This window comes from Ptychodera flava, chromosome 5 (assembly GCF_041260155.1).
Source record: "Ptychodera flava strain L36383 chromosome 5, AS_Pfla_20210202, whole genome shotgun sequence".
Lineage (NCBI taxonomy): Eukaryota > Metazoa > Hemichordata > Enteropneusta > Ptychoderidae > Ptychodera > Ptychodera flava.
Window position 1 is genome coordinate 40,533,363 of NC_091932.1, and position 13,912 is coordinate 40,547,274.

Here is a 13,912-nt window from a genome sequence, read left to right on the forward strand (position 1 = left end):
AAAAAAATACAACAACTATTCATTAATATTAATACCACACACATATATATTTGAGCTACAAAAAGAAATTGTACACTCTGATCATGCACAGCGCCCCCTGTGGTTACTTTGTACACAGTGCCGTGTGAAGTCTGGCGATGGGAACTGTATGTACTGCTCGTATTTCACCAAAGACATTGGAATTAAATCATATGATTGGCCCTTTTCTATTTTTTTCTATAACCGATCCAAACGAAATCCCTAAGTTGGCAAATGGTAAATTTAAACTATTGTCGCAACGGATTATACCCATTGATGGTCGTAAAAAGTACGTTTTGCGACATCAACACTGATATTGATGACGTTCAGCACACAGTTCGCCATTGCACATCAATACAAAATTGCACGAGTATCTCTGGCATCGAAGTCGATGAACCAGTATTCTTGAAGGATGGATCAAGATAGTACCCAAGCTAGCGTGAGTATAAATATCGATATCGACAATGTCGCGACTGGTGAGACGGGTTCTCCCGAGGACATTTCTGCAGCTGTGCCAGTCGCGATGGGCGGGTCGGAACTTATCGATGTTCCGGTAGGTGAGGATCAGGGTGTAGCAGTTAGTGATCTAGCGGCTACAACTGGACAGCTCAACCTAGGGGAATTTGCAGGCAGTGAGGTTGATTTGAGTGAAAGTCCTGAACAGCAGGAAAAGACTGGCGAAGACGGTAGTGCACTTTTGACAGGAGACGTAGACGATGAGGTGCCGTTAGAGGGCGAAAGGCAGGAGGAACGACCAACCATAGAAGGGAGTGGGGAGGGAGATATTGAACAGAAAGTACCAGAAGATCTTTTGACTTTCTCACCGTCTTCAGAAAGTGAAACGACTCTAGAAAACGAGCAGCAGCTCAAGGATCCCGGGGAACAATCCGTGGATGGAGTTTGTGTAAGTAAACAAATTAAAGAAGATATCATTGACGATGATATGCAACCATCTGTGACAGAATCTGAAAATCAACGAGAACAAGATGGAGAATACATTGGCTTTTCACCCCTGGAAGATAATCCTGTGTCATCAGAACCAGTAGACATCGAAGGGAAATCAAATTCTGATGATGGATTTGAAACACAAGTCGTTGGCAGCCCAGCGTCTAACCTGACACAAGATACAACTCATCGAATTGAGAAAGTTGAAGAAGAAAACGTCAGGAAATTCTTCGCTGATGAGGATGTTAGCAGTGGTGACATCGAAGGAAAGAGTTTCTTTGACTCTTTCACTACAGGTGGAGTTGATAGTCTGACAGACTCATCTGCATCAGTCACATCTCATCGTAGTGGTTCATTCTCACAAGTTGAAACAACACGACGGAGCGGATCGTTCTCACAAGCTGAAACATCATCGCCCACATCAAAAGATCCCCATCCAACAGTCCCGACAACTCCACCAATCAATGAAGTCTTTACAAGTCACTCTCCTGTGCCAACTAGTCCACCAATCACAGATGTTCGTGCAAGCCATACGCCAGTTCCAACAACTCCACCAATCAATGAAGTGTTTACTAGTCAACCCCCCCAGTCACATCCCCACAGATTACTCCCCACCCACCTTTCTTATCATCAAGCTCATTGGACAATGAAGATCCTTTTGCAGCAGCTCTGAAGATGAGTGACATTGATAGACGTTACAATGCCTGGATACCATCGGAATCAACAAGACAAATACTAGTTGCCAAGGTGATGTCACCTAACAGTGTAACGCTTGACAGGAGTCAATTAACAATGCCTGGCGTGGTTGTAGAAGACTCACAGGTAGGTTAGCATGGAACACATTCTCTTTGTAGCTTAGAATGCCGTGGTGGGCAATGCCATTTCTGCAAATAATGAGGACGTATCACCAAAACTTGTCTTGTCTCAAAATGCAACAGTCTTTAATCCTCATAGAACTCTTGTCTTTTTGCCAGTAATTTAGCTTCATTTAACTTAAACACGTAGATGAGCTCTTAAAACTCCTTCCCATCATTCAAAGCAGCCACTGGGGCATTTGGGGCATTTTGTCAATTATCTAGCAGAAATGTACATCATACTTCTGTGCATCAAAGTGATATGCAACCCTCATTGCAATGATAAGTATGACCACCAATGTTTCTTGAATATTCAAAACTTGATAATTATTTTACTTTCTTAACTTACTCATTTTAGGGTGACCCAATCAAGGAGTTGGTGTACAAGTTCATGGGTGAACAGGAAAGTAACAAAAGACAAATGTTGACAGCAGATAATGTCAGTCAGAATGAAGAAGGACTTCAACAACTCATTGTAAGTTCCTAACAGATAAAGTTCTGAAGCTACTCATCCCTCATTCCCAGTGAACAGGTCCACAATCACCAGCAATAACAATAAGTTTGGGCCAAACCATGGTGGTCAAAGGGTTAAGAGTGAGCAAATTCTATGTGAGAAAATTGTACTACCTAAGCTCTAGCCCATCTAATGGTTCTACTCAGGAATATGAGGACATACAGAGTTCTGCAGAGTCTGTAACACCCAAGAGTTTATGTGATGGCGGTACAAACTAACCTACATGTACAAGTGTGTATGGAAATACACGTATTTCTATGTATGTTGGCGCACATGGTTTTGTTTGTACTGTAGTCCATTCCAATTGCAGGTTTAACCCAATTGACAAAGAGAAAGAGGTTTGACTTCTAGTCCTTGTCTCTCGTACACTACCACCAGAGTACTTTACAAGACCACCAGATGTGCTGTGACACTTATCCTGTGGACAATTAATTTGAGACATAATTCCATAATTTCTTTCAATGTAATATGATATATGCTGAAAAATATATGTATTTTAGCCTGTACATCCCCATTTCCCAGTGTGTGGATCCACCCTAACTACCGATAACAATGGGAACGTACCACAGTCTGTGGTTAAAGGGTTAAAAAGTTTCTAACATATTATCATCTACAAGTTGCTGTATGCATATTTAATGTACATGTAGTGTTTATTTGTCAAAGTGTATACTAGGTCATAATTTATCAACAACAGTTTTTAATGTACTTGTTTTGGCACTACACGCATATCAAGTTTACTGTATGGCTTCAAAACAGAATGTTGCTCTGTAAGATAAAATTTGAATAATGCATTTAATCATTTCCGTTTTAGGCAGGAGGATGTTATCGTTCTGCTGTTGATCTGACGGCTCGTTTGTTAGACAGATACAACCAAGGCAATGGTGCTGTAGGCCAACAGTCGCTGAATACACCATTGACACTACAGGTAAAATGACTTCAATGGATAATTTATAGTGATTGACAAGATGGATGTATGGACTGACAATGATTTTTCGCTTTCAACCAGATAGCATAGCTTTGCGATTTCTAATCAAAAGTGGTAGACCAGTGTCCACTAATGCTCCAGAGGTTTCAACAATCCAGGAAAATTCTTCATGACATCTACATGAAAGAAATCACACTAGAGTTGAAACCCCACTCAGTATTGGTTCTGAAATCCAAAGGATTTAGGATATCAGTAATAAGATTCCATCATTTTAGTCGATGACAATTACTTGTAAGGTTTACACTTCCCATACTGCCATTACTTGTAAAGTTTACACTCCCCATACTGCCATTACTTTTAGGCTTTGCACTCCACTACTGCAGTCATCCTTCAATTATCTTCATGAATTACAGTGTTTACAGTTTTCACAAATACAGATATCAAAACAAATGTCAGTAAAGTATTCTCATTTTACAGTAAGTGTTGGTAGGCGAATGAGTCAGTTTTTAGCTACTATAGACTATAGTCTATAGAAGCTATTGGGATGGGTGTCCGTCGAGCATCCGGCATCAGTCTGTATGTATGTATGTATGTATGCACAGTCCCTCCACAAAACCCTGTGATGTATGTATGTACCGGTATGTCCGTTTGTGAGGCGTCCGTCCACTCAAATATCTTGAGAACGGTAGTACTTACTGATTTGATATTTGTTGTGTAGATGAAAAATCTGATTTTGAGAAACTAGATTTTTTAATTTTTTGATATTGTTGAAAATATGCAAATTAGTGCCAAAAAAGGCGTTTTTGGTAAAAAATCTTCTTCTTCATAACCGCTGGTCAGACAGCTTTGTTATTTGGTATACAGGTCCCTAGGGATAACCCATCTTAGATTTGTTCAAATTGTGATGAAATATGCAAATCTGTATTTTTAAGGAATTTTTTGTCATTTTTGGTCAAAACTTTATTTCATCAAAACCACTTGTCTGACAGCTTTGATATTTGGTATACAGGTTCCTACAGATGAACTAAATATGATATATTGAATATATGATGAAATCTGCAATTTTGTATTTTTGGTGCAATTTTTGCCATTTTTGGTCAAAAAATGTGTTTCTCAAAAACTACTTGTCTGATGCCTTTGATATTTGGTATACAAGTTCCTAGGGGTTGTCTTAGTTTGATATATTGAAATTTGATGAAATCTTCAATTTTTGTATTTTTGGGTCAATTTTTGCCATTTTTGGTCAAAATATTTGTTTCTCAAAAGTTACTCATCTGATAGCTTTGATATTTGGTATACAGGTTCCTAGGCTTTATCTCAATGTAATATATTGAAATTATGATGAAATCATCAATTTTGTATTTTTGCAGCTAATTTTGCCATTTTTGGTCAGGCCATCCTGAAATGAGCTATCAAAGATATCCACCTTCTTCATCAATACATGTGTCACAAAAAGTTATTCTCTACATAACACAGCAGAGCTCTGTCAACTGTTTGGTCGCTTGTTTTTTCAAAACCGCTGGTCAGACAGCTTTAATATTTGGTTTACAGGTCCCTAGGATGACCTTAGTGAGATAATTTCATACAGTCAGGAAATACTTAATTTTGTATCCATGTCAACAGTAGCGTCAGGGACTTTGGCCCTATGTTTGTATGTACCTGTACAACTTAACCTAAAAATTTTATTCATTTTTATTCTCCAATTTTACTTTTATCTCAGTCGTGAACATACCACTCATTTCAATGGTATACCATTGAAATCTTATGAAATACGTTGAGTAGAAATTGAATCATACATGTGTAACTTCCATTCATGTTTTCATCCATCTGTTTAACAGATTTGGTTTACAAGAGTTGCTCTGATGATGAAGTTACGGCTGTTCAGTACAGTGGAGGTAGAAATTGAAGCCTTTGGAAATTTGGATAAACCTGATTTATTTTATGAATTCTACACTGAGATGTACCCAGGAAAGAGAGGTAGGGATATACAAACTTTGACCATTAAATTCTCAACTGAAAGTAATTTCCTTATGAAGGCAAGTTATTGACTATACTTGAATACATTACAGTGTTAACATATTGCTGTGCATGTTACAAATGTTAGATAAGTCTTAGGTAGTAGTAGGTGGAGAATGCTAATGAACTTCCAGTGTAATCACAGTCCAATAATCAATGTGAATGTCAGTCTATCAGTCTATCTTTGTGTAGTTGGCTGTCATTGTCAGCGTCAGTGAACCTTTTGATGTACTGGTATGTGTCTCTCATTTTAGCTATCATTGTCTCATATATATATATATATATATATATATATATATATATTGGTATGTGTCTCCTCATTTTTAGCTATCATTGTCTCATATATATATATATATATATATATATATATATATATATATATATATATATATATATATATATATATATATATATATATATATATATATATATATATATGGGAAACTGTCTCATTCATTATGTGCGTGCAACCCTTATGTTCATTTGTTTGTCCATTGTTCAGTATGCAATCATCTGTCATTTGTTTCTTCAAGCAGCCTTTCTATTCATCGTTACAGTTTTGTCTGCTGGAAAATCTTTCTGTTTGTCTCTCAGCAAGTCTCCATATGTCTTTCTGTCTATCTGTATGTTTGTCTCTCTGTCTCTCAGCTCAGTCAGCATGGCTGAGTCTGTGGCTAACCATGTATCATTTGATACGAAAACCAAAACAAATGCACAAGTTTCATGTGGTTTTCAAAGCAGTATATTAGTTTGTCCTGAGAAAAATAGTGAAGAAGATATCACATTGTGTAGTTAGCTAAAGTGAGCTGTAATAGATATTTTCAAGAAAGTAAAGATACAGTACCTGAAATCAGATATTCATGTTTTAAAGATTTTGCCAACAGTAACTGTGTAACATGTCTCTGTACATTATTCCAGTGTGTCTAGTCTTCCTTGATGGCCTATAGAATCTGTGCCACTATTTTTTCCATACATCAATGCTTGACATTGTTTCTCTGTTTTATTCCATAGGTTCCATGGTGCCGTTTTCATTCCGAATGCTGCATGCAGAGTTACCACAATACAATGGAAGACCACAAGATACCATTGATAGATTGTACTATCTACATGCTATCACTTCGAAGGTATGGATTGGGGGGATGGAGAGAGAGAGAGAGAGAGAGAGAGAGAGAGAGAGAGAGAGAGAGAAGAGAGAGAGAGAGAGAGAGAGAGAGAGAGAGAGAGAGAGAGTGTGTGTGTGCGAGTGAGCGTGAGGATGGATGGATGGATGTGAATAGCGTTGTAGTATTCTCTTGGAGAAGTAATTAACTAAAAGAAAACTTAGAAGATACACACATTTCGATAATTGACAGAGGTATCAGTTAAAATCTAATGATTAATGGTAGGATTTTATTGAAAAGGTGGAAATGGCATTGGGGAGAAATTTTATTACTCTGAAAAAGACTCAATTATGCTTTAATATCATTTTTGTTGAAATGTACGGCATCAAATTTCAAAAACCGGCAGAGTAAGTGAGTTATCAGATACATTCTTGTGCAGATTATACACTTGGAATGTTCAAATCTGACCAAAATCGTTGTGTAAATAGTACTGACAAACATGTTCTAATCTTGTTGCTGGGTTTTCCTCCTTACAGATAATAAGTAATTTGGAAAGTGGTCTTGCTGAAGATGGCAGTGGTATAGAAATTTCAGAAGAAAATAGAAAAGGTAACAGAATAAGGTTTTGTCATGGCGATATGTACACATGAGGTTAAAGTAGAGAAGAATATGTGGTTGGGTCCTGGTTATTAGTCCCCACGGACAGCGTCCGGGGGACTTATAGGTTTGGTCATGTCCGTGCGTGCGTGCGTGCGTCCGTCCGTCCGTTAACGCAGATATCTCTGAGATGCCTGGAGCGATTTTATTCAAACTTGATACAAGGATTACTTCATATGTCATACAGATGCACGTCAATTTGTTTTGTGATATTCCAATATGGCCGCCAGGCGGCCATTTTATTACGATTTTTTCATGTACAGAGCCATTACTCAGGCATGTTTCAATCGATTTTATTCAGAGTTGGTACAAGGACATTGACCAATGTCATACATATGCACGTCATTTGTTTTGTGATACGATCCAATATGGCCGCCAGGCGGCCATTTTATTACGATTTTTTCATGTACAGAGCCATTACTCAGGCTCGTTTCAACCGATTTTATTCAAAGTTGGTACAAGCTTATTGACAAATGTCATAGCTGTGCACGGCAATCTGTTTGTGATACAATCCAAAATGGCCGCTGTGCGGCCATTTTATTACGATTTTTTCATGTACAGAGCCATAACTCAGGCATATCTCAACCGTTTTTATTCAAAGTTGGTACAAGGACATTGACCTATGTCATACATATGCACGTCAATCTGTTTTGTGATACGATCCAATATGGCCACCAGGCGGCCATTTTATTACAATGTTTTCATGTACAGAGCCATTTCTCAGGCATATCCGCATGTTTCGACCAATTTTATTCAAAGTTGGTACAAGGACATCGACCAATGTCATAGCTATGCACATCAATTTGTTTTGTGATGCGATCCAATATGGCCACTGTGCGACCATTTTGTTATTATTTTTCATGTCCTGAACCATAACTCAGACATGTATCAAGTGAATTCATTCAAAGTATTTTTATCACAGACCTAATGAAGAGGACTCTATCCTCTCTGAGGACCTGTAATCAAAATACCCATTAACAAGTGGGGACTGTGTCATCAACGATGACTTGTTTTACAATACATATTTTTAGGAAAATGGGTCAGAACTTGCTACTGACCCATTCACACTGTGATTAAGAAAGAATGTGCCTCGGGGACAGATATTCAGACTCTCAAACTTTTACAATTCTTTTCTGATATACCACTTGTGGGGATTCATTTTAAAGCTCTTGCTGTAAGAAAACTTTTCACGGGGATACTTTTTCGAAATTCTAAAATTTTATTTTTTTCCATAGAGTTGACACAGGGATGGTGGCCATTTTGAATTTTAAATATCGGTAAATCCTTGGTTATTTGTTTCTCTAGTACCAAAATTTGCACAGTGACCCCCAACTTTTATTTTTGATTTGGAAAGAGAATGGTTGAAAGATTCATTAATTTAAGTTGGAGGAAAAGTTTACTTCTTTCACTTTCGAGGTGCATACTGCCTTAAGTCCCGAATACCTCTGATATGATGTACCGTACTTCAAATTATTTCATAAAATGTAAAATACATTGGCTGGAGACTGTTATGCTGTTACTCATTGGTAGGAAATAATGTTCTCAATCAGAGACTAACACAATTTTAGGACATTACTGTAGAATTTGTAGTGCCTGCGACAGTTTGTTTGGTATCAATATTAGGGCATAGTCTGCTAAGATGAATTACAATTCTAGGTTTTCAAGTGATCTTAGTAATGTTTATCTGTAAAACAATGAAAAAAATTCATTCTTGAATTTGAAACACACATTGTTTATCATTATTTTTTGAATTTTTTTACAGCATCAGTACAGCTTTGGAAATCTCGACTAATACGCATTCTGTATTCTATTGGAAATTGTCTTGCCATGATGAAGGTAAGTCTCTATTTCGTTGACTCTTATGTATTTTGATCCAGGTATGATTGTCTTGATCAATATTAATAACAAAATCTATTCCAGAAGAACATGTAGATGTGGTAACGGTCAAAACTTTGACGGTTGGGTACTGACTATAATTTTGACATGTATATTAAGATTTGTAGTGAAATCTTGAGGAAAGAGGAGTATCGTATATTCTATCTACTAATAATTTCAAAGAGATCCCTTTTCATTATTTGTTTGTCAGTGGAAAGCGTGATCTTTTTAAATGTTAATAAGGTATAAGTAAATGTTATTTCAAAGATTTCTTGTTAATTTTTAGGATTACAACCAAGCTAGTATGGTTTATAGAGATTTACTTGACAAAGACACTGCTAATGTGACGTCAATATTGAGTAGCATTGGCAGAATTCATCTACAACTAGGGGATTTAAGATCAGCTGAAAAATGTTTTGACGAAGTTGAGAAACATATAACCAGTGACAAAGACAAATCGCAAATCTACATGAACAAGTAAGTACTCTTGGAGAAAATTGATGTAAGAGTTACTGTGATTTATTCAAATTTGGTCCCAGCATTTGACTATTTTCACATCCATGAGTGAATCAATCTTTTCCTGTTTCTTCAATTGAATTGCTGTGGTGTGTTTTCATCAAAAAGACGGTTTTTACCAAGAATTGCTCAGAAACGATGCTACAAAGATGAAACATGCTTAAATTTTACAAATTAAGATAAAATTTTCCAGAAATATTACATGAAAATAGCTAATGATCTAATCTGAACAGTTCATATTCTATATCCAGCCCTATGCTGTCACTTAAATGGGAAGTTACAGGACCATGGGCGCACAATAGGGGATTACCAATGACGCAGCCATTTTCATACACTGGTTGGGAGGTTTTGAATTCTCATAGCATCGCTTTGACTGTATGATAAATTTGAATAATCATGATGGGCACTTTTGTGACATGGTACAGGGAACACATTTTGAAAAAATATGCTTTCTCTGACAAAAAACGGAGCATTTTTTCAGTTTGTTTTCGACTCAAGTTTAGTCACCACATATTCACAGACATCATATGCAAGATTCAATGACAATAAATGCCTGAAATATGGCAATATTATGGGATTCTGGAACCAAACATGACATGTCCAATCAGTAGCATTGCTTTTTAACATTTACATAGATTTACAATAATTTGGCTTTTATAGGGAAGTTCTTGTTTAAGGATGATAATTGATAAAATTGTATTTTACATCTGTTCTTCACAGAGCATTCTACTGGTTGGCACAAAGTAACTATGCAGAGGCACATTCCAACTTTGTAGAAGTTCTGAAAATAGATCCTGATAATGCATTGGTGAGTAAAGACTCAATCCTTCGTTTATTACTTGTCTGCCATTATCTTTTGTAAACCCATCAGTGAAATACATCATTTCAGGCCATGTATGAAATTTCAGATCTTGCTTGACAGAGTTTTGTAGCAGAAGATTTCTGGCGTCACAGGATAAACTGTGTGGAAGATGCAGAGTTCATCCTGTGATGCAAGAAATCTTCTGTTATGCAACTCTAGAGTTTCCACAGTGTTGAAGCTGCGGAACACTTACCAATGCCACTCAAACAAATATCTGACTCCTTTCAAAGGTTGACTTTTTATCACATGGTTTGTGATCAGCTGGTGCACTGGTATTTGTCTTTTCATGCAAAGCAAGGTGATCAGAAATTAACAACTTTTTCATCTGACTTATCAGCTTTTGATAGTCAAAGCCAAGAGCTGTGAAATCAATATCAGTGAAATTCAGCCATATCAAAATCAATCAGGCTGAATCAAATTAAATCTATTCATCAAGCCAGATCTAATCAGTCAAACGAAGTCAAATAAAAAAGTGAACCAAAGAAAGACTATTTCACACGAGAAATCAAGTATTCCATCCTTGTCTTGTGAAGTGTCTTTTTAAAGGGAGGGTGTCATTGGAACTGCGCGTGTGCAACTTTCTTGTTTACAAACATTGTATTTCATGCATGATATCTAGATGCATCATGTCAACATAGCTGCAACATTTAAATTTTATGACATTCATTGTTAAAAAAACATGTTTTAACTTTCATTAATTGCCAACGTACCTTAGATACTGTGTTCACATCGGTCGTAGGGGTCCCAAGCAACCTTTGAGCTGAGTTCTGATGACATCCTCCTTTTAATCCATGGAATACATTGGTAAGCTACTCAACTACAGCCTCGTTATGAACCGTAAGTTACGAAATGGAAATTCATACAAATCTTGTGTTAACATTGCAAATTTTACAAACCAGTTGGAACTTTTTGTGACAGTTTGTTTAAAAATTGTTTATGGAATGACTAAAACTTCTGATATTTTGACAATTCACAGGCAATCAACAACATGTCTGTGTGTCTGCTGTATGTCGGCAAATTGAAAGAAGCTCTGAAGACACTGGAAAATTTAGTTCACAAAGATCCAAAATATTTACAGGAGGGAGTTCTGTTTAATTTATGTACTGTTTATGAGTTGGAATCTTCTAGGAGCATGCATAAAAAACAAGTATTGTTAGATCTTGTCAATAAACACAGGGGTGATGGATTTAACGTGCAGAGTTTGAAAATGATATAAAAATAACAGTCTTACAGCTTCTTTTCACATTGTCTCAGACCACTTTGTATTTACTGAAGTGTCTTGTCATGAAATGAGAAATTGTTCATTTCTGTGTGGATGGATATCGTGAAAACAGTGACTGCATCATGCATGTATATATTGGTTCTTGAGAAAAATTTGCCCAAATTTGTCTACATGTAAGTTAATGTTATCATCAGTATTTCAATTTTCCAAATATCATGAATCATATTGCTAGTGTCTTAAAGTAACATAGACAGTATTTGTTGGAAAAAATTATGAAAAGTAGAGAAAACAAGGAAATATATTGACATGCACACTGTAACTGACACTGTATAAAGAAGGTATCAGAAGCAAAAAATGAAAGGAGTTGTGCAATATGAATACTGGAAAACAGTCAGTCCTTTCTTAATGAAATTTGACTTCACTTTGACTTTTGTAAGTCGTTCTTTGAAGTTGTCCTTCACGCCTAGTCTCAGCGAGTGTATTTTTGTCAGCCTGAAATATTTTTTTTTGCATAAGTATAAATATTCATGATTTTGTCTGTCACATCAGCTTTCCCAGCACATTGTATTCTTAGTGGATATGATCTGAATCTCTTTCAATAAAGATATTAACATGTTAAGGTATGTCTTTGTGATAACATTGCTGAAAAGGTTAAGGTCAGTGACAGCAGCTTTAAAGCTCAATTGTCATCTGACCTCAACTTTGACCCAACCTCAACTTTGACCCAAATTTAACTTTGACCTCATGCAGCTGCTATTTGCTAATCATAGGTGCATGCAATATGCAGTCATTAATGGATCCTGATATTGTTGACAAAACTCTGAAACACAACACCATCACCTAGCATAGCTATACTGTGTGTAGTCTGCAACCAGGTAATGAATTCTCATTTGAAGGTAACCATTTTATGTTTTCTTCTGATGACGACTTGACTCACCCGTCAGATTTAAGTGCCGAAAAGGAAACTAACAAAGCCATGCGGAATGAAGTTACATCAAATTATTTATCTGCTTATTTTGCTATATCTTAATCACAACAAATTGCATAATTTGGTCTGATCTGAAAAACACATCATTGATTATAAAAAGTTGATTACAGATTGTTTGGAGAAATTTCTCCTTGGGTTTGATACAGTGTAGATGCTATTAGGTTTAGGAGTGTTGCCCTACTATTCATTACGTGAATTTTCCTGGAAAAGTATTTGTTGAAGAGGGGTACAGTATGGATTTGTTTGTGTAAGCGTGATACCTAAAAGTGGTAGTGGAGTAGAAAGTGCACCCTCTTGTGTGCAGTTGCAGAATTTATGGTCAGTTTCTCTCAATCTTTGGCTGAATCAGATATGCATTGATTGTAACTTTTATCTTATTAAAAACCACAAAGTTTTGTAATTCCAGATAATGTATTTAACATAAGAATACAATATATTATTTCTGAGATTGAATCATCAATATCTGCTCCAGTTATTGCCATTTTTTTCAAGTAAGTGTCTTCATGTAGTCCATGCCCTTTTGTTAAGAACAATATCCCATAATTTGTTTGCATATCTGCAATCAAAAATTGCATGTTCAATGGTCTTTTCGTCCCCACAGATGTGGCATTTCCCGTCATTAACTTCGAAAATTTTTGCCAAACTTTCTGTGACTAAACCTCTATATCTTCAAGTTTAGGTCATTTACCACATTACTGACAATTTTGTCTGAATTTAAAAGCTGGAACAAGGACTTTTTATAGTTATCCTACTTAATATTCAAAGTCTCTGTCCAGTCACACACAATACACATACATGGTAATCACAGCGCCCTCAAACAGCCAATATGGTAAAACTATCGTTTTACTAGCCTCTTTCACCACGGGACTGAGGTGAGAAAGGCATGAAAAATCCAGCATTCAGTACTCAGCAGTCCTTTCCTTCACTGGTTCAGATTTTACCATCAACACTGCGAGCTGTTAATTAATATGGCTCTACCGAATGTATCAGAGCACCATCAAATGTCTGTCACTTCAATATCTGCATGTTTTATCAAAATTGGTGAACCAATTTCAGAATTGTATCACTAATTACAATATTCAAATTAGCTTTTAATTGGCATGATGCTCCAAATACTATCATTTCTTGCATATTACATTTTATATGGCAAGTTTCATCATATTTAGTGCAGTAAATCTTGGTATACAACACTATGGTCATCACCCGTCTCATAGACAACCATGTAACAGAAAAATTAAAACTTTGATAACTTTATAACTATGCATACCACGCCCACCAAAATCTAATCAGTTCTTGCCATTTGATATCTGAAGCTATGTACAAAAAGTGAGCATTTTCTAGAAGAGTCAAAGCAGTTATTGTACAGTGACCTTTGAAAAATACCAACCCCCTACCCCCTCCCCCAATGAGTTGGGGCAGT

The 13,912-nt window shown here is 36.4% G+C and overlaps 2 protein-coding genes across 2 annotated transcripts; both read left to right on the forward strand.

The window, feature by feature from the left end:
* The first annotated feature begins 430 nt into the window (after nucleotides 1-430).
* LOC139133719 (uncharacterized) lies at nucleotides 431-1,636 on the forward strand. Its single transcript, XM_070700484.1, has one exon. It carries the CDS (start codon nucleotides 431-433, stop codon nucleotides 1,634-1,636), a length of 1,206 nt encoding a protein of 401 aa, XP_070556585.1.
* Nucleotides 1,620-12,127, forward strand: LOC139133930 (trafficking protein particle complex subunit 12-like). The gene is made up of 10 exons (XM_070700728.1): nucleotides 1,620-1,785; nucleotides 2,176-2,292; nucleotides 3,143-3,256; nucleotides 5,095-5,233; nucleotides 6,284-6,396; nucleotides 6,909-6,981; nucleotides 8,792-8,865; nucleotides 9,191-9,381; nucleotides 10,141-10,228; nucleotides 11,259-12,127. The coding sequence occupies exons 1-10, from the start codon at nucleotides 1,639-1,641 to the stop codon at nucleotides 11,496-11,498; spliced, it is 1,296 nt and encodes a 431-aa protein (XP_070556829.1). The 5' UTR covers nucleotides 1,620-1,638; the 3' UTR covers nucleotides 11,499-12,127.
* Nucleotides 12,128-13,912: the final 1,785 nt, after the last annotated feature.

What these genes read in the sequence shown, in the direction of transcription:
- LOC139133930 (XM_070700728.1), top strand. Translation starts at nt 1,639, where the DNA reads ATGAGTGACATTGATAGACGTTACAATGCCTGGATACCATCGGAATCA. An exon ending in TCGCAAATCTACATGAACAA is followed by an intron (nt 9,382 to 10,140) that starts GTAAGTACTCTT and finishes TGTTCTTCACAG; the next exon opens with AGCATTCTACTGGTTGGCAC. An exon ending in TAGATCCTGATAATGCATTG is followed by an intron (nt 10,229 to 11,258) that starts GTGAGTAAAGAC and finishes GACAATTCACAG; the next exon opens with GCAATCAACAACATGTCTGT.
- LOC139133719 (XM_070700484.1), top strand. Translation starts at nt 431, where the DNA reads ATGGATCAAGATAGTACCCAAGCTAGCGTGAGTATAAATATCGATATC.